Genomic DNA, 20,781 nt, shown 5'->3' on the forward strand with positions numbered 1-20,781 from the left:
TCTTTTGCTTTCTACTATCCTTATATTCCACTCCATTGAGAAAACACAATTGCTGCCATGTTTGGTACCCTCAGTGGTTTATTTTGTGCTTCCAAACAGCCACGGTTGCAGGTGAGTAATTTGCTGCACAAATAAACATGAAAGCTGTCACTTGCATTGGCTTGAACAGTGGGCTATACAACACTACAATTTAAAATCCATGACGGATAGGATAGAGCTTTGTATGTCATGTACACAAGCTTTTTTTTGTTTTGTCTTGTTCTACATGGTAGATTTAATTTAAACGCCTCAAGCTCCTGTTACACAGAAGGGACCGATCTGGCCTTTGAAGAATGAACTTAATACCCTATAAAAACAAATGAATCGCAGAATTTTTAGATATTGCCTCAAATTTTACCGCTATCATATCTCCATGTGTGTGTGGGTGTTCATGCCAACACAGAGGTATAGAGTGTGCATGCCAGTGCATACCCAGGCAATTATACTTTAATTATTGCATTCAGCCACCCTCCCCAGCTGCATCATCAGACCCTTTAAAGGGCCCCTACTCGCCATGTACAGCAAAGTTGGAGGCCAACATGTTTGGCTGCATCACATTCTGTCAGAGGCTGTCATCAGTGGTTGCCGACCAGGTTCAGACTGGCATTCAAAGTACATGAAAACCCAAACAGACCCTCACAGGCCCAATAAATAGTGACTGTCTATGGCATCTTATAGCAGCCCCTCTGGCATTTGCCAGAATCCACAGATTGGCAGTCTGGGCCTGTTGAGACCATGAAGATGTGCACTGAAATCCAGGTTGGCTTTACATGTGCATGCCCCAGCTTGGCAATCACCTCCATAGGGCTGCCCCACCAGCTCCACTGCTCAGCACTTCATTTTGGGAACAGGAAACAGAGTGGGGGTCATTTTAGGAGTTGTTCAATGCAGTTTAGGCAATGGCTTGTGCAGGGTCCTCTCCTTCCCTATAAAAAAAAAGGCTTACTTCTCCTTAATATTGTGTTGGTGGTTTGTTATTCAGCTTTCTATCCCCACTTTTCCTGACAAATATCCCAGCAGGGATGGAATGGCTGAAACAATAATCCCATAGCAAAATATTTCATACCTATAAATACACACACACGCGCACTCTTACTAATCCATTTTAGAAAGAGACCCAAACCACACTTTCTGTGAAGGTACCATGTTTGTGTGTCACATGTCTAAAGAACTGAAAAAGCATGCAAAATTATCCATTGGAAATCATATTACCACCAAATATTTTCCTAAATGTAGTTCTACGTTACTTGACATAAAATGATCTTATTCATTTACGCCTATAAAGCCTAGAGCTAAAGCTAAATAAACATTGTCATTGGATAGTTAGTTATATGCACGGGTGTTATAAAATAGAGTGAGAGCATATCCAGATGATACTCAGGGGTCCAACAGAACAGAGAGTCCAATGTGAAATTTTACTGTTGTGCTATTTCCATAAATCTTTTACCATTAAAACTTGTCTTATTTTTATAAGGAAAAATAGGAATGGTTCAAAAGATTTTCTGATTTTCAGATCTGTTGTTTATGAGGTTCCTGGATAACAAGTATCCTGCCTATACCTTTTATTCTATACACAGAATTCCTTTTAAACATTTCAGCTTAATTTTAACAGTCACATGACTACTTTCTGGTACTAGCTTACTCTACTCTTTGGCCTTGTAGTTTTTGGCAGTATTTGTAGAGCCATTATAGCTTCTTATTTTATTTTCTTATGTGCTTCTGTGCTGGAAATATTCACTTGAATGTGTAATTATTTTGCTCCTATTTTTCTATAAAGGTGTTAATGGTTCGGTTTATAGTAAAAGGCTTAGATAAGCTTCCATTATATCTGACTGGCTGGCTACAGCCTTCCCAGTAACCTTCAATAGCCCTCTTTTTATAATTTCCTTGCAAGAAATCCTCTAAGGTGCATGCTATGTGGCCATTCAGAAACAGCCAGAGATCTTGGGGATAGTATCAGCAGAAGTAACCCCATAGGTTTGCTCATAGATTGTACAGAAACCATTTATATATATCAGTACTCTCCTCTACACAGGTATATTTCTTCTGTGTAAAACAGTCTTTTTAATTTGCAAGCAAGGAGTTTGTATATGCCAATGTCGAGCCAACCAGGGAGCTGGGCCAGGAACAACACTTTGTATTCTATACACCACAGGCAGCACTTCAGGGCTAGAATGGAACTGTGTATATGATTTACCATAGGGTACAAGAAGCTTCTCTTTCTTACTTGGAACACATTGGGTACAATGTGACCTCAGTTAGGTAATATATCTGTGTACATTAAATGAACTCATTTGGGCATGAATAGATCTAACTATGCACAACATCATTCATAAAAATCAACCCGAACCTGCAGCCCAGCTTCCTTGTTGTTTATGCACAGCCACTCCTAACCTCCCACTCTAGCTGCTTATGTGGATGCCCCACAGCTTGAGGGCAATAGATATGGCCTGGGATGCAAAAATGTTGGAGAGCTGTGCCTTTATTAATCCTTTCTTCCATTCAGTTAATATATCACTGTCACTACTGTAAGGGACAATTGTAACATCCTTGTAGAGAGCCCTTTCTAAAGGGCACCCAGGTGTTTAAAATGCTACAGTCAACTTTGGATGGCTAGAGGGGCCCCAGCAAATAGCTTAGAATACAAAGAAAGACATACAGAAGACAGGTGAGTACAGGGCGCTGGCAGCTCAGGGAAAGTAAAGCTCAGCTTTTATTTTGCAGTGTCAGCAGTTCTGCTGGGGGGCCAGACTGACTTTCTATGTATGTGCTTGTTACTTGTTGTAGCAGAGAATAGGAGTTATCTGAGCATTGTGGGTTCTCTGGCAAGCAGCACACACCTGCACATTGATGCTTTGTTTTCCACATTTCTTAGTGCGGCAGCTAGAGGAAGCAGACTTTCCCTTTTCATTTCACTGCCATTGTCTTGACACTGGGAGGCCAACTTATTCATTTTCAAATATTCATTTTCAAAACTCAATTGTCAGAAAAAAATGCAAATAAACTCAATAGAGTTTCTTCTCATAATCACATTTTTTCTTTTGATTACTAGCATCTTTACAAAAAAACTTCAAATAAGAAAAACTTGCTCTTGCATTAAAACTTGCATTATTGGAAGGAAAAAAAAAACCTTGGTTGCAGTAAACATCACACCGTTATAAAAATGTGAATGTTTAAAAAAAAAAAAAAAAAAAAAACTTCAGTAAAACTCATCATAAAAAAAAAAATCATAAAAAGTGATCTTGAATTTTAACCATACCCTGCTGGTACTGAAACAGTATCGCTAAGTAGAGTTATGGCAATGGTTAGGCTTGATTGTGGCAGTTCTACATGTGAAGGTCTGTATTTGTTTGCCAAAGCTTCTCTGTAAGGTCCAGTTATGCCAAGCTACTGTATAAGTGATACTTTCACTGTTAGAGCAGTTAGTTGGGGTCCCATTCACTTGATTCTGAAAAATATTCTTGGACTGGAGCCCTCTGCTGGTTGCCCCTGGGGGTTAACGTGTTTGTTCTACAGTATATCTAATTAAAGTCCTCATTGTTTATTGTGGAACTCCCTCTGCTGTTGAATGCCAGCTCCCAGCATCTTTCAGCAGTTGAGGTACAATTTCCTCCATCCCCCTGGAGCCACAAGCTGTCGATTCTGGGAATAGCAGTTGAGCAGCGGGAGTGTTAAACAGGGGGAAAGCTCTGCCTTATCCAGTTCACAAACTGTACATTCTCATTTATATTTTCTTAGCGGTGTCCCCTGCATCCTGTTTATATAGACATAGCACTTTAGCAGTTTATTTAAGTACACGCTTCTACAATTTGCTGCCTTTCTAATATGTGTACTAAGCAGTATAAGCTCAAAGAACATCTTTATTTAATCTGAAAGGTTAACATGGTATGCATATGTTAAGGAGAAAAAAATCCTTTTTGTTTAAAAATATACAGTGTATTGACATTAAAATGCATTCCAGACACCTGTAAATTCAAAAGCTCAGAAGCCCAAAATATTCTCTATTCTAATCTCCTGAAATTATCAGCCACACCAGGATCTGGAATACCTGTTGCACTCCCTCAGTAATTAGCTGGCCATATGTTTTTGTAGAGGTGTTGTATTTGAATCTATTTGCCTAGCACGGAGTCCCCATTCCCTTATTTATGAATTAATTCCTATATCCTATGTAGAGTTCCCTTTCATTTGCTCGGTTCAGGCTGCTCTTTATTAAGTAAGCCTCAGAATGAAAGGCCGTCTTTACAGGCGGAATGAATTAAACTTTTCAGCGGTGCCCTGAACGGCTTCCTCAGAATGACTCGACCACAATATTACCTGGAATATAAAATAGATAGCTATTTAGGATCTCTTATTGATTGACTTTGCACAGTTTTAAAATTGTATTTTCTCTGCAAATATAAAGGAGTGCTAACATTTCAACATTTCTTTCTTGTGCTATGATAGAATTTAATGGCAAACTGATCCCTAAAGCTTAGTTTTATATTTCAAACTGAATATTGTATGGGATCTATTATCCAGAATGCTTGTGGTTTTTCAGATAAGGGGTCTTTCCCTAATTTCAATCTCTCTACTTTCCCTCATATGTAATAAAAGGCACTAAGGTTACCCAGTAGCATTAACCCAAAGCAACCAATAAGATGTTTGTTTTCAAACAGCTGACCAGTAAATTCTACCTGCTGATTGGTTGCTATGGGTTACTGTATCTGGGTACACTTAGTGCCTTTTATTACATAACCCCTTTGTCTGCTACAAAAAATTATAAATTCAAAAGACCCAATATGATTGTTTTGTTCTAAATACAGATTCATTATATCTTAGTTGGGAGCAAATACAATGTATTACTACAGGTATGGGACCCAATTACTACAGGTATGGGACCCATTATCCAGAATGCTTGGGACCTGAGGTTTTCCGGATAAGGAGTCTTTCTGTTATTTGGATCTCCTACCTGCTAAAAAAAAATTTTAAACAGTAATTAAACCTGGTAAGATTGTTTTGGCTCCAATAAGGATAATTATATCTTAGTTGGGATCAAGTACAAGGTACTGTTTTATTATTACAGAGAAAAAGGAAATCATTTTTAAAAAAGTGAATTATTTGATTAAAATGGAGTCTATGGGAGATGGCCTTTCCATAATTCTGAACTTTCTGAATAATGGGTTTCCGGATAAGGGGTCCGATACCTGTACAAAGAAAAAGGAAATAGTTTTTACAAATGTGAATTACTTGATCAAAATGGAGTCTATGGGAGATGGGCTCCAAATAATTTGGAGCTTTCTGGGTAACTGGTTTCTAGATAATGAATCCTATACCTGTATTAGTAAAATGTATTTTTTCCCATGTTTCAAAAAAAATTATCAACTGCTGTTGAGTGCATTGACTCATTGTCACCAAAGAGCTTATATGAGGACATTCTGCCCCAGGGATAGGCAAAATAGTATTCCAGGCCCTGCTGCATTGCTACATGCCACATAGTGCCAAGCGCAGGGGGATGTCAGCTCTGTTCATGTGCCCTGCACTGTGTGCTTTGTTGGCAGCTGGCTGGCTGGCAAAATAGGAATTGGGTACAGAACAAAAACAATAATGTTAACCAATTCAGGGCCATTCCAGATATATATATATTTCAGTTTGGTAGGGCATCTCCATCTCTTGAGCATTCTGGATTACAGGTCCCTTACCTTTATTTATTAAGACCACAGATGTGGTACAAAATGAATCTACAGGAATAAAGTGTAGGCAACCCAGGTAAAGTAAAGTTAATTAATGCCTATTCTAGTAACACTATATAAATAAAGTTATACATATATATTGTATTGCATGGGAAAATATCCTCTTGTCATCAAAAAACCATTGAAATATTACATTTTTCTTCTTAAAATCAATCAGCTCAGTCATGAAATCGAACAATAATAAAAATCACCTCTTATCAACTTCATATAGTTTAAACATTAAACCAGAGTTATGCCTTCACCCACTTGCAACAATAATATAGATCTAAACGAGCAAAAGAATCCACATTCACTGGCCTTCTTACATAACAGCTACAGCAAACAGTTCATATTGATGCTTTTAAGTCTGTAATGGTTTTTTTGCAGTCGTATAACTGGAGGATTTCATACAGTGTCGGACTAGGATACCAGGAAAACTCTCAGTGGGCCCAGGTGTCAATAGCACCTCCTGCTCAACCCAACCATTTTCTTTGTATGACAATACCATGGCCATTACTCATAGAAAAAATAAATAAATAAAGAATACTATGTAAAATGAAGTGATAAGAGATTAGTAAATAAACAGATAAGGAAAGATTGCCTGGAGAGTAAAGGTGGCCATACACGCACCGATATTATCGTACGAAACCTCGTTTCGTACGATAATCGGTGCGTGTATGGCATGTCGGCGAGTCGACCGATATCGCAGGAAGCTGCCGATATCGGACGACTCGCCGATCGGACAAGTTTGAAAATTTTGATCGGGCGCCATAGAAGGCGCCTGACCAAAATTCTCCCTTCAGAGCTGAATCGGCAGAAGGAGGTAGAAATCCTATTGTCTCCAAATTACAGGAGGACCATCTCCCATAGACTCCATTTAAATGAAATTTTATGAAATCATTTTTAAAAATGATTTCCTATTTCTCTTTAATAAAACAATACCTTGTACTTGATGGTAACTAAGTTGCATGAGTCCACATCAGTGACAGAACAATCCTACTGGGTTTATTTAATGTTTAAATGATTTTTTAGCAGACCTAGGGTATAATTATCTCTTATCTGGAAAGCCTCAGGTCCCAAGCATTCCAGATAACAGATCCTGTACCTGTACAGGGGGCTTTTGGTCATTAGATTTATAAACATATAGTTATCAGGCAGAAAGTTATTTTAAAAATATAACTTCTTACCATATAGTGCTTTGTATCGCAATGTTTTTACTCATTATACTTGTGAGCTATAAAGATTTTCAAATTAAACAGGTAAATAAATTAAAATTCTAGCTGTCATATCTCAAAGTTACTGAATTAAAAAAAAGGATCTCATATCATCAATTTTTAATGCAGCAAATAGCTTCTTTCATTCCACCATCAGAAGAAAACACCCTCTATTCCTCTACTCTAAATGCATTGACGTCAGTTTCCAATGAGGAAGTCAAAGAAATTCCAAATTCCCAAACACGCGTTACAGTCCTACAGTAGGTTTCAGAGCTGAAGAAACTGGCATTTGGAGCCTAGTGACTCATAGATAAATGTTACTCACTGTCACAACACTGAGTGCTTGTTCATTCCTGCTAAAGGGAAGTTCATTGCACGGTTCTTATTGGCTACGTAGGTGCACGTTCTGGCTAGGGGTGCAAGAGAAGTGACAGCCGACCCAATAGCTGCTTAAGGGGCTGGGAATTTACATAGCTTAGTGGGAGCCCAGATTGAAACACATTCAATAGAAACAGTAGGCCCTAAAAGTATTTTTCATTTGGACCAAGTAACTTCTAGCATTAATAATAAACTTCAGGCCCTCCAGCTGATGTGAGCTATACATATAACAGTGTTCTGGAGTCTTTCGGGGTGAAATTATGTTGACTTTTCAAAAAGCTTAAGTTGTGTTTTTGTGGCGTTCCCCTTCAAATCCAGTGAGAGCCTTCTTAAATAAGAAGGTATCCACATACCTCATAGTGCTACTCACTAAGCATTGCCTTACTAAGAAATGTAACTGTCACTTGAGGATTTATGGGTGGAGATATGCAAATTTCTGAGCCGTAGAGAACTATACCCATAAAAAAGCTTTTTACTAGTACCATTTAGAGCCATAAATCCAAACTATCAGAAAGCTGTTTAAACCTTATTATATCTCACCATTGCAAAATATTGGCACCAAGTTGTCTGAGGGCTAAGACTTGAAGGGTGACCAGGCTCCTTTTAGCCAGCCTCACCCTAATGTCTCTAGGGTGAGAGAGGTTAGGGTGAGGTTGGCTAAAAAAAAGCCAAAAAGCTCACTCCTAAACATTAAATACAGTAAAAGGGATACTGGAACTATTGGGACGCCACCAGGCCTGTCCAACATTTGCCACTGTGCAGGAGCTACCTGCCATCTGCCACTGTTCCCCACCTATCTATGCTGAATTACCACCACCATCGGGTCCCATTGGGGGAGGTGGGTCAGGGTTTATTTGCATTCCCGGTCCCCCTGGTAGTTACACCACTAAGTGAAAGCCACCTTTTCTTGTATTGCAATAAATTCATTTATATATGTAGCACCACAGATGTATGCAGTACTTTACAAGGCATAAAAACAAACAGGTGTATAGTTATTATAACTTAGACATTGTGAAAAAATACATAGTTGGGATGAGATCCCTGCCCAAAGAGCTTACAATTTATTAGAATCCATTATCTTGCTCTGATGGCATCTAAGGAGATTGAAGCAGCTATGTGTGATATTAAACCATACACTCTGGATGCACAGTTGGCCATAAGGATATAAAGAAGTCTCCTTCTGTAATTCCTTACATGAGGGTTAAAATATTTGCCATTAGGGTAACGTGAAGCATGTGAATTCCTTCTGTTATAAGAAGGCACTCACTGTCCCAATTCCAACAGGGAAGGTTTTCAGTATGACTTCTTCTGACACTTCATTAGTCTATAAACCTGGCTCTGAATTACCATTCAGAATATTTGTGTAGCTGAATGATGAGTAAAAGCATTGCTTTTAGTAGACGAGGGGGGCACGAGCTTGGGTAGCATTGAGCTACAAAGGAAATATTGCCCTTTATATGCTTCTGCACACTGTGTAATATTTTATGTAGCAATTACTTGTACAAATGAAAATTAAATGCAAATTATGGCCTTAACAGCTTCTACTTTATAAGAGATTTTTTTCATATATAATATATATATAGTATAATGCATATAGACAGGCACTCATGTATCGGTAAGTCCAAAGCCGCCTGGGTGCAGTACCAAAGGAATGAAGAAAATGGCTGTAGAGAAAGTCCGCACTCTCAGGTCTTGATGAAGTATAAGGTGTTTATTCAAATCAACATCTAACGTTTCGGCTTATACTTCATTAAGACCTGAGAGTGCGGACTTTCTCTACAGCTATATATATATATATATATATATATATATATATAAATACCCAAGATCGATGAATATCCTGTAAATGATATCCTTATAAACAGTGATACAGTGATATCATCAGTTGTAATTGTTGCTTTGTGATGTCATTTCTGTCACATGACTCAATTCCTTGGTGATTCCTCCATGATACCTCTTCAACCTTCATGAAAGACTGGTTCCAATGCAACTCATATTATATGATATAACCTGGATAGGTGCAATGTGTACAGGAAGTCCGCTTACGCACTGAAAGTTTGCAGAAGATGGCCCTGCCAGCCAACCAACTAGTAGTTTGAAGGTATATAAATATTTATAATAATTATATAAGATACCAGTATTTGTATAAACTGATTTTTGATATTTGTTTGTGGTAACTTTATGTCTATAGTCAGGCACAAAAATAAATAAAGAAATTGGGAAAATAAAGAGAAAGGCTTGGATAGCTAAGACTTAAGAATTAAGATGCTACTGAGCCTGACATTATTCTCTGTTACCATATAATTATCGTATAACTCTATATATCTTGGCAGAGATTAATTTAATGCATTAATTCAACATTAGTAGAGAATTGAAGAAAGTTGGGTTATCACAGTGACATTTGTAAAAAAGCCATGTAGTCAAAGTACATACTTCCTAATGGACTTGTAGTTGCCAAGAACAGGTGATTACCCTTTGCTTCAGTGATACCTCACTGTGAGAACACCATACCTTTGGCTCCTCTGTAAATGAGGCAGGTAACCCAACCCTTCCCTCTTAAGTTGCATCATCTCACAGTGTTGTTAGGTGTCGTTTGTGCACAGTTATTTATTTTATTGGCAGCTTGGGACTAACAGGTGTCTGAGAGGTGAGGTGGCAGCTGGGGAACTAAGACAGAAGCGTTATAGCATGACCCTTGCGCAAGATGCACCAGGAACCATAAAAGATAGGTTACAAGGCACTTTCCTGGAAGCTTGCCCAGATGAGGACCTTCATTTTGACATATGGCGAATGTTTGCTATTGGGGCTTAACGGGATATGATTTTTTTCTCTTTCAGTCTGCTACCTTGGCACAAGTTAAAGTGCAGCCAGGAAGCATGTACAGCATGGCAAGGCTTAATTGAAAAGATCATAAGACACATTTTCAATTTTCCATAACTAAGCCAAGGAGGGTTCAGTCAGATTATTCTTTCTGAGAAATGCCTGCATGCATTAGACATAAGTCAACATCAATGAAAAGTGTTCAGTTTAAAATTTTCCTTTAAAAGTCCACATACATCTTAATAATTATTGCCTGTCGGGCTATGTACTGTACAACCAGTTGCATTCCTTCTTAGTAAGTAGCAACAGCATAGCTAGACTTCTGCTCAACACGGATACAGTACTGTAAATGGCCATTACATTTCAAGAAAAATGTGAGGATTTTTGTTTTGCAGCATTACTATTATTTAACAGTGCTTATGTAACAATAATTACCCCCTTCCTTTCTGTGAAATCTATAGAGTCACAGTAGGAATAAAGGGTACATTTAGAAAAGGAAAACAATTAAATAGGAATAAGTCAAAAACAAAGTCATTATTTTCTATTTTAATAAATACCTGGGATGAGTAAAAATAGTCACTTTCTGTTAGACGATGATCCCAAGGACAAAACACAAAAGCAATGGAGTGCTTAAAGACCAAAATAATATTGTTTATTGGATAACAGTCTACATCTCAAACCAATAGAAAACTTGTGGCAATCCAACGGCCACTTGCAGGTTGTAAGTTCTTGAGCTGTTCTTGTTAAGACAAAATTAAGGTCCTCCAAAGTCTTATTTGATTTTGTCATTACTTTTTGCTTTTTTCAGAAAAACAGACTCCTTATGTAATGCATTGTAACAATTGCTGTAAAGACTTGAAGGCAGTATAGGGTGGATTTACGTTGCGGTAGATCCATCTCTAGTTAACACAACATGCAACATTTCTGCAGCAGAAATTAATTGATAGCTGGGCAAATGCAGAGGGCTGTATATGCATTGTCACTTGTAGCCAGCACTTTTCAGAGCTAACCCATCATTCTGTCACTATCCCCAGCACCAGCAGTCTCTCAGAGTGGCTAGAATCAGAGTGGCTACTATTTCCAATCATTGAAGTGTCCATAAATATATATATATTTTTTTCTTTTTTTGAAGATTAATTGTTTTTATCATTAAGAGTGTTTGCTTTTTTCAAAAGTACCGTAAGTAATAAAAAGATTGCAGATCCTCACTATTCATCCAGTGGGCACCGTTTTTGTATTATTCATATTTTAAAAGTAGTTACTTTTAGTACTTTAGTACTTTTATGCCAGTAGGGTGGCTCTCCATAAGGTTTGGTTAATGCCATTTTTCCCACATTCTCAAATACATGTTAGAAATTTGCCCTGCTCCTGGCACTAATATTTTTCTCTTTGCTTTATCAGGTTTCACTGACCTTTCTCCAGCAAGATAAAGATAAGGTGAATGAAAACTATAAAAAGCTTGAGGAAGAGCTGGAGACCCTGCGAGTGTATTACAGGTACTTGCTTGCCAGATATACCTCAGCATTGCCCATTGTCACTATGGGAATTTCTAGTAGGCCTGTAACATTTCACTTGCTGGCTATACCTACATCAGAGGATGATGGAAATTTAATTCCACTCTAAAAAGAGATGTCTTTGCCATATAAGCAACCCTTACCCAGTGCCTAGGGTGGCAATTTCAGGGGGTGGTGTTGCTGAAGGGGAAATTATTTTTGCTCTCTATACTTGGTGGGGGGTTGAGGAAGGGGGTGCCTTGCAGAACATTTCTGCAACCAGCAGGCACAAGCATGGTACAGTTTATATAATTTGTTCAGTTTAATTCATTAGCAGAGATGCAGGGTAGTCATCAGTCAGGAGTGCCTAGTGTGGCACACTTAAATACAGCACCAGGTTTGTACCACACCTGTAAAAAGGAATTTCCCTGCCTATATTTCTGCAGTGGGCATTTGGTGGACTTAAAGATAATCAACTGTAATTCTGAAAATAACATTGTCCTTCCCGTGAACCAGACTGAAAGTCAATAAGACATATTCATGTTCAAAATAAATTAAAATTACTGATTTATTTAATTACTAATATAAATAAATGTAACTTGAAAAACATCCTGTACTGTGATGAAACAAGTCCATTTTGGCCCTGATGTATGCCTTTTTATGTTCCTGGAACTCAGCTGGGAAACATTTGTGGATTTCTGATTGCAGTGGACTCTACAGCCTGTGTATCCTATATCTCTTGTGCTTGCTGTACTTGATCAAGCTGTACTTGGTTCCTGGCCAATTATCTTAAGTGGCAAAATAATGAAAAAAAATGAATATAAAAATGTTGGGCCATATTATGTAAGGGCGGACTTGTATTGATAGGCAGGAAAAGGGGGAGACACTTAGCCATATACCCCCAGTGCCTAGTTATACCCCAACAAATCTGAAGTTGCAGCATATACACTAGTGTTGATTGAGAATTTGTGCCATTTCTCTAGACTGTTTACATTTTAACCGCTGTACTGTCTAAGACTACATTTGGTTGAAAACTAGGCAAAATTTTTGTAACCTGCACTTTTAACCTGCTTTTGGAAGGGGTGATAAGGGACAGGATACTTGAATACATTGAAAATCACAGTACTATGAGTTGTGCCAGCATGGTTTTATGCGTAACCACCTTGCCAGACTAATTTAATTGCGAAAGTGAGAACCTTATGAGAAGGTGAGCGGGAGCCTCGACTCTAGGATGGCAGTGGATGTCATCTACTTAGACTTTGCTAAAGTACCTCACAGAAGGTAATTGAACCAGTGTTGTTAGTGGAGTACTGCAGGGGTTTATCCTTGGCCCTTTGCTTTTTAAACTGTTTATTATTGATCTGGAGGTGGGCATTGAAAATAATGTTTCTATCTTTGCTGATCATACTGAATTGTGCAAAACTATAAGTTCCATGCAGGATCTGATTTGACAAAATTGAAAAGCTGGGCAGAGGTTTATTGTTGATAAGTGCAAGATTATGCACTTTGTTAGAAATTATATAAATGCAAGTTATACACTAAATGGTAGTGTCTTGGGGGATCCTTAATTGAAAAGGATCTGGGGAATTTTGTATATAACAAGCTGTCTAATTCCAGGCAGTGTCATTCTGTGGCTACTATACCACTGAAAAGAAATATGTTAAAATAAGTTGCATAACAAAGGGAATTGACTCAAGGGATGAAAACATAATTTTGGCTCTTTATAGGTCCCTGGTAAGGCCTCACCTTGAGTATGGGGGGCAGTTTTGGGCTCCAGTTCTTAAGAAGGATATTAATGAGCTGGAGAGAGTGCAGAGACTGCAACTAAACTGGTAAAGGGGATGGAAGATTTAAGCTATGAGGTTAGACTGTTAAGGTTGGGGTTGTGTTCTCTGGAGGAAAAAAAGGGATGTGATTACTCTTTACAAGTAAACTAGAGTGGATTATAGACCGATAAATAACAACCAGCACACCAAAGGCCCACCCCTTTAGATTAGAGGAACGGAGCTTCCATTTGAAGCAGCGTAGGGGGGGGTTTTCATGGTGCGGGCAGTGAGGTTGGGGAATACCCTTCCTAGTGATGTGGTAATGGCAGATTCTGTTAATGCCTTTAAGAGGGGCCTGGATGAGTTCTTGAACAAGCAGAATATCCAAGGCTATTGTGATACTAATATCTACAGTTAGTAGAGATATTGGTGTATATATAGTTGATAAATATGTATATATGTGTGCTGGGGTTCGGTTGGAGGGGTTGAACTTAACTATGTTAGTTATCAGAAATCTCATGAACGCTCCCTTTTTAAACATGGAAACTTAGACTGCCCAGCAAATAATAAGACTATAGGATGGTTTAGAAATGTGAAATTAAAAAATGAAATTAAAAACATTTAACACCTGCAGTGAATCAACAATGCTTAGATTATCTTATGTTCTGAATGAGCCTTATGCAAGGGTGAAGCTTAAAAGCCAATTGCTTCCACCACCAAATGAAAACAACACAGTGTCATATATTTTGATTCCACACACTGGGAACTTACGTGTCAGTAAGCGATTTGTGCGTGACTATATGAGGTACAAACTAATTGGAATTGACAATTTACAGGCAGAACCATGGCAAAGTATGCATCTGGTTAGTATTTTAAACATTTTTTTTCACTAATAATAAGATTTATAGAGAACATAAGAAAAATGTTAATGTACTATCAGGAAAAAGTACCAATTGCAATGCATTCTAAATTGTTGGGATCACAAATAATGTAAAATGACAACATGAATTCTGTTTATGAAGGAACACACACTTCCTGCTATAAAATCAGATCTGATTTGTTGCATCTAAATAATTTTTCATCACATTTCCACACTAGAGATAACAGGAATTATGATTCTTGGTTTGGCATGTTTAATCGGACCCAAAGTCAGACTTTATGGTGTTGCATGGATCCACGTAAATACCATAAAAATGACGAGGCAGTGAGAGAATGTAACTAGTCAGAATGACTGGCCAAAGTTCAGCTAGTCAGGTCTAACGCACCTGCTGAACACAGGTGTGCACAAGCCCTAAATAATAGTGGCGGTTGTTATATTTTGTATTATAACTAACGGACGTTGCTGTTCATGGCTCTTCTGCTAGTAGTGCCTGATGCATGAGTATAAGTGCAGTCTGACCCAGAGCATTAGTAGTTAGCATAATCATCTCAAAAGAAATGTGGGAATCAAAACATAGGAAACTAGTGGCAGCCCTGGTACTGTGCTGAATGCTTTTTGTGCTGTGTGTTGCACAGTTAAGGGGAAATATCACCTTTGCTATAGTTGGCTGTGGGCGGCCAAAAATAACCAGAGATGCAATATTCTATGAAGCTATACATGCTTACTTCTGGGTAAATATGAAAAGGAAACAACTCTTAAAAACAGTGTATATAGCCACTTTAGCTGGTGTAATATCTAATGTTCTAATTGTGGCAGTTTGCATAATAACTTGTTTCTGACTGATTTATTACTCCTTGATTTGCTTGTATTTGTCATTCTTATCTGTTAAATACACATCTACTGACATTATCTTATTTCACTGAAGTAAACAATAAAATGCAGAAGCTTGTACTACACTGTTCTTCATTGACCCCTTTTCAGAAACCAATGTATGGCTCTCGAATGGCAACGACACATGTGGCATTTTGCCTCCACAACACCAGAAAATACACCAGAAAATTTCCCGCTGTTGTGGGTGCTAAGAATTGCCACTGGTAAAACGCAAATTACACAATTGCACAAAATGCCATTGTATGTGTTTTTGTGTGATGATACAGTTTGAGTGTTTTAATTTCACAGATTCTCCCACAACTGGGAGTTTCCTGGGAGGGGAATTTCCTGCCTTTTTGTTTGTCATTGTCCTAAAGATGGCAGGGGGCATTTTCACGTGATTGTCTGACAGGTGTCTGTGCTCTAGCAAGCCTGTTTCTGTGCCATGTTTTTAGTAAGGAAATAACTCAATGTGCAAAAATGGCTAAGACTGACCAGTGTGCCATTGCCGTAAAGGCAACACACAAAGCCCAAATTACAGGCATATAGATTAACCCTATGTAATTTAGCTTTACAAATTGTACTGTTCCTGTCAGTTTGACTGTAGGGCACCCAATGAATAAGGACTCGAGTTCAGCTAATCTTTAGGAAAATGTCCAGCGAAATATCATGTATTTCCCTTCTAGCAACTACTAAATGAGCCTTGACAATTATTTAAAGGCATGGAGACCATTTGATTTCACTCATCTAGTCAGATAAGTGATCAGCTTTTGATGCAGCTTATCTTTAAGCCTTCTGGGTACAACATGGCGACATCCAGAAACATCAGCCAATCCAGTCCAGGATTTTTTCAGCCCTAGTCCTAACTGGTAACAAGGTCACAAAAAGGCCCAAAGTGGATCACTATCAACCTCATGACCTTGGCTTGGTTGACGTCTCTGGGCATCCCAGGAATTGTAGTCCCATCTAGATAACCACAACCTGTTCCAAGGTTGATGTGACTTACATCTCTCTGAAAAACAAATGTTATTTTCAGTTATACAGCAACATGTAATAGGATAGCATCATTTACACAAGCAGAGGAAAACAAACTGGCTGCCCCAGAGGAACACTGCAGATCTGTTTTGCCGAATTTCTTACGGAATTCATTGAAAGGCTGTTCTAGCGCTGTACTAGCTATACTAGCAACAAATACATTTTTAACCTCATCATTTATTTAAAATCAATAGTCTCTTAATAAAAATTTTTTGACAATGTATGTAAACCCTTTCTAAGTTCGGTTGACTTTGCCTGCAGTCATAGTTCATATTATTCATATTTCTTGTGATTCCTTAGTGACAGGAAAGTGGCCAGCAAACTAACTACTTACTTTCATCTCGGATCTAGTTCAGGTACAATACTAGGGTGGTCCCTAAAGGAGTAAAGTCTTGCTTGAAGTCATTTGATCCATCATTTGCACCAAGACGTGAAGCTACATTGTACCATGGCTTTGTCTTCTAAGTATGTTTCTTGTAGAGAGGTTACGTTTTCATGATTTGAAAGATGTAGTGTGAGGCCAGAGGACCATACGAATTAATAAAAAGAATACAATACACTAGGGGGCTGATTTACTTACCCACGAACGGGTCGAATGGAGTCCGATTGCGTTTTTTTCGTAATGATCGGTACTTTGCGATTTTTTCGTATGTTTTGCGATTTTTTCGGATTCTTTACGAATTTTTCGGATCCAATACGATTTTTGCGTAAAAACGCGAGTTTTCCTATCCATTACGAAAGTTGCGTAAAAAGTTGCGCATTTTGCGTAGCGTTAAAACTTACGCGAAAAGTTGCGCATTTTTCGCGTAAGTTTTAACGCTACGCAAAATGCGCAACTTTTTACGCAACTTTCGTAATGGATACGAAAAACTCGCGTTTTTACGCAAAAATCGTATTGGATCCGAAAAATTCGTACAGAATCCGAAAAAATCGCAAAACATACGAAAAAGTCGCAAAATATTCGTTTTCAAGTCGGAACTTTTCCAATTCGGGTCGGATTCGTGGGTTAGTAAATCAGCCCCTAAGGAAAGCACTATATGGTAAATGCACTTCCATAGGATATTAATGATGGAGTAATCTTTTGAAAATAGTTATTTAAAAGCTGAATGTATGAAATTTATTTTATATAGAAGTGCATTTTACACAATACCATGTATCTTATTTGTAATTTCCACCTCCCAAGCAGACATTTGTGGTCCAAGAGCTGCCAAACTTCTGTAGTATCTGGGGGTAGAATCAAATGACCAACTTATATTTGACATTATGACATATGGGGCTACCTCACAGCCCATGAATGGAAAAACATACAATGTAGTAAGAGTTTTGTAAAGTCTTCAAATGTGCTGCATTTTTTCGATTATAATAAGTTAGTAGTAATCTAAGAGGAAATTTAGAGAATTTATTTTACAGCTTAGTAAAATGTTCCCTTTAAAACTCATCAGTGCTGAGCTGAAGTTGGGAAAAGAATAGAACAAACGCATCTTTAAATCCATCTCTGATATCAGAGTGCCTAATATGCAAATAGAGGAGATGATATTTACTCTCTCTTTTAATTGGCTGAGGACCGTACCATTCAAGTAGGATGTTTGTCTAAAAAATAGTTGTAGTTCAGAATTTGCTGTGTCATCTGCTGTACCCCATTTCACCTGTTGTTGCCAGCAAATCCCTTCCATAGACTGTAATAGGAGAGCACTATCATGGATAAGTTCTAGACCTTGATGTTAAAAATAAAATAATAAAAGCAGGCACAATTACATACTCATTTGAGAAAATCTGAGATTATACTATACTTTCAATTCCTCAGACATGAAATAGATTTCCATATTTGCAGTTATGTTACATTATGATTTGCTAAAACCTACAGTACATTATTGCAAGCAATGGTTAGCAGTGTTGCCCTATATGCAAGAAGCTTGTATCAGCGGGCCTGTTTGTTTTTTTCTCCAATTACTCTGGTTGCCTCTTACACTCCAAAAATATAGTTCATTAGTTCCTGATAAAATGAACCATAGTGTGTGTGTGTGTGTGAATTATATAGGGTCCTTAGATTGTAAGCTCCTCTGGGGATTCCTTTTGCTGTATTTTCCCCAAAATGCTTTATAAAGCATATAGGTACATAATATTCTGCTTATGTGTTAACTAATTTGTATTTATTAATATAATCAGGAGCTTTAATGCTTGTTTTGCAGAAGTAGAATGAAACATAATACAGCCATGAGAATGCCTTTCTTTATTCAGGAATTAAACACAACCAAAACATTAATTGTTTTTAAATCATTTCAAGGGGAACTCTGACTTCTGAACCAAAATTCATTCCCACACAACACAGAAACCCCTAATATCACTGTAATCTGTTCCTTCAAAAGGTATGAATAAATACCATTTTATATGCTGAAATCCAGCTGTGGAACAGGTCTTCTCTTTCTGCAAAATTACTAAAACATTGATGTTACAAATTGTAACAACTTCTCCACAGCTTAAGGTCCCTTAGACTGATTCGGCAGCTAATCGGCCCGTGTATGGGCACTCCCAACGGGCCTGCCCGACCGATATCTGGCCTGAAATCGGGCAGATCTCGATCGGGCAGGTTAGAAAATCTAGTCGGACAGGGGACCGCATCGGCTCGTTGATGCGGTTCCCAGGACTGGCTTTGCCTATGCCATCATTATAATTCGATTGTTTGGCCCCAGGGCCAAAACAAGAATAATTGGGTTGCCAAGTAATGGCTGCGATTGGCTGTTTGGTAGCCCCATATAGATTGACAGCCTGCAGGAAGCTCTGTTTGGAGTAAACCTGTTACTTTTTATCTCCAAAATAAGTCTCCAAACCAGGAATGTAAAACTTAACAATACCAAAGGGGCTGATGAGCATTATGTTGCTTGTGTGCCATTGGTTTAGAATCACTGATCTGATCTTTAAACTTAATAGTGATCATCTAGGAAATTAAAGGGCCACCTTTATTTTTATTTATTTGATGTCACTGGGGTCATGGCTAGCTAAAAGGAACCTAAACAGACCTCTTCATATAAGGAACGGCCTTTGTAGTTTTGTCATAGCTGCTAACACAGATACAGAAAAACTTCTTAGCCAATTCTTAGCCTGTGGGTTGAGGCCAAAATATGGATCCCTATACTGCTGGGGCCCTAAAGAATAGGTTAAGAAACACTGCAGTACATGTTTTCCCCTGTACAATTCTGCAGGAACGTAAGGGTATAAAGTTGGAGAGCTATTAATCCTGGCACTGAATGATGGTTACACAGTTAGAGCAGTCTTGAAATGGAGGTGGTCAATTGAGGTGAAGTGTAGTAATAATAATATGGCTGTTAGGATTATAATGAAAAGGTGGATTATTCTCAGTGTTGCACACTTTGAATGTTCCTAGTTATATGAATAACGCATTATTTCAGCTACTTATTTCCTGATCAGCCCCGATGAATCAAATCTTGATGTAGGCTTGTGATCCTGTTTCATAGATGTGACACACGTTCATGCCTCCACATTCTAGTCTATATAAATCCAACTGTTTGTGCCCGTCAGATACAAGTTCAGGTTTCAGAAAGTCAGAAGCGGTTCATGTATAGCGGCGGGTCAGAAAGAGTTCAGCAATAAGCACAGTATTTTACTAACATCTGTTTATTACTCTTGACCCAGTGAATGTGTCTATATCTTTTTTTTTGCTATATAACTGTAACCCGGAGATCAGGTTTGTCCGGTTCCTGCTCCCTGCATTGCACAATGCCACTTCCTTAGCTTATCATAATGTATATTCTGTACTGCTCACTCTCAGCACTTGGATGTGACATTTGTCTTGGCAGGAAACAAAAGGTTCATGGGGCAATTTCTTTTAGGGTGAACAAATGCAAATTATACACAGATGCTGTTGAACATGAATTCAGGTTTCCCCCCATTTATAATGCATGGCACATGCTTCATATTCAGGCATTTACAAAGGATATCTCCAGCTTTCTCCTGTTTTAGTAGTCTGTTATACAGATGCTACATCTCTACTTTGGTTTTCCACTGTTGGTCAGTGCTGCTCATTATTGTGGCAGACCATGGACTGAATGATATGTGCCCTAACACCAGAAATCATATCCTGAAAACAGTAGTATAACTAGAAGCTGCTGGGGTCTGCAGCAAAACGATTTTGTCCTCTGCCCTAGGCGGCTCTTATATGTGGCCTGTGTCCTGATATTTTTGTTTGGGAAGTCATAGTGACAAATCTTTATGATTTGTTGACAATATGACGTATGTAGGATTGTCACCAGAAAATGTTAATAGGTAAATTATTCCTTGACAGTTATACACATGCCATAGTCTTGGGTCGTTCATGATAATACCAATCTGTGACAATTCTTGTTGTGTTTCTACCTTTTATATGTCAAATCTAAGTTAATAAAGATCACTAGGCTTCGGGCAGTGTTAGGTTCCCTCACACTGACATAAATGGAACGTGCTGTGGGTCACCCCTGTCTCTGATTATCACCCCCTAATACCACTCTGTCCGTCTTTTGGTGACAATCTAGTGATGGGTAATCTGGGGTGACTCGACTTACATCCAACTGGCCTGCATTGAAT

At 38.3% G+C, this 20,781-nt stretch overlaps 1 protein-coding gene across 3 annotated transcripts in view; it reads left to right on the plus strand.

Moving 5' to 3' along the window:
• mipol1 (mirror-image polydactyly 1) overlaps nucleotides 1-20,781 on the plus strand; it is a 176,432-nt gene that overhangs the window by 115,429 nt on the left and 40,222 nt on the right. For all 3 annotated transcript variants that reach the window (XM_031890866.1, XM_031890865.1, XM_002935336.5), the window contains one exon: nucleotides 11,561-11,655. In XM_031890866.1, coding sequence (XP_031746726.1) covers nucleotides 11,561-11,655 — 95 coding nt within the window. The remainder of the gene's footprint in view (nucleotides 1-11,560; nucleotides 11,656-20,781) is intronic.

Source organism: Xenopus tropicalis, chromosome 8 (genome assembly GCF_000004195.4).
Source record: "Xenopus tropicalis strain Nigerian chromosome 8, UCB_Xtro_10.0, whole genome shotgun sequence".
Lineage (NCBI taxonomy): Eukaryota > Metazoa > Chordata > Amphibia > Anura > Pipidae > Xenopus > Xenopus tropicalis.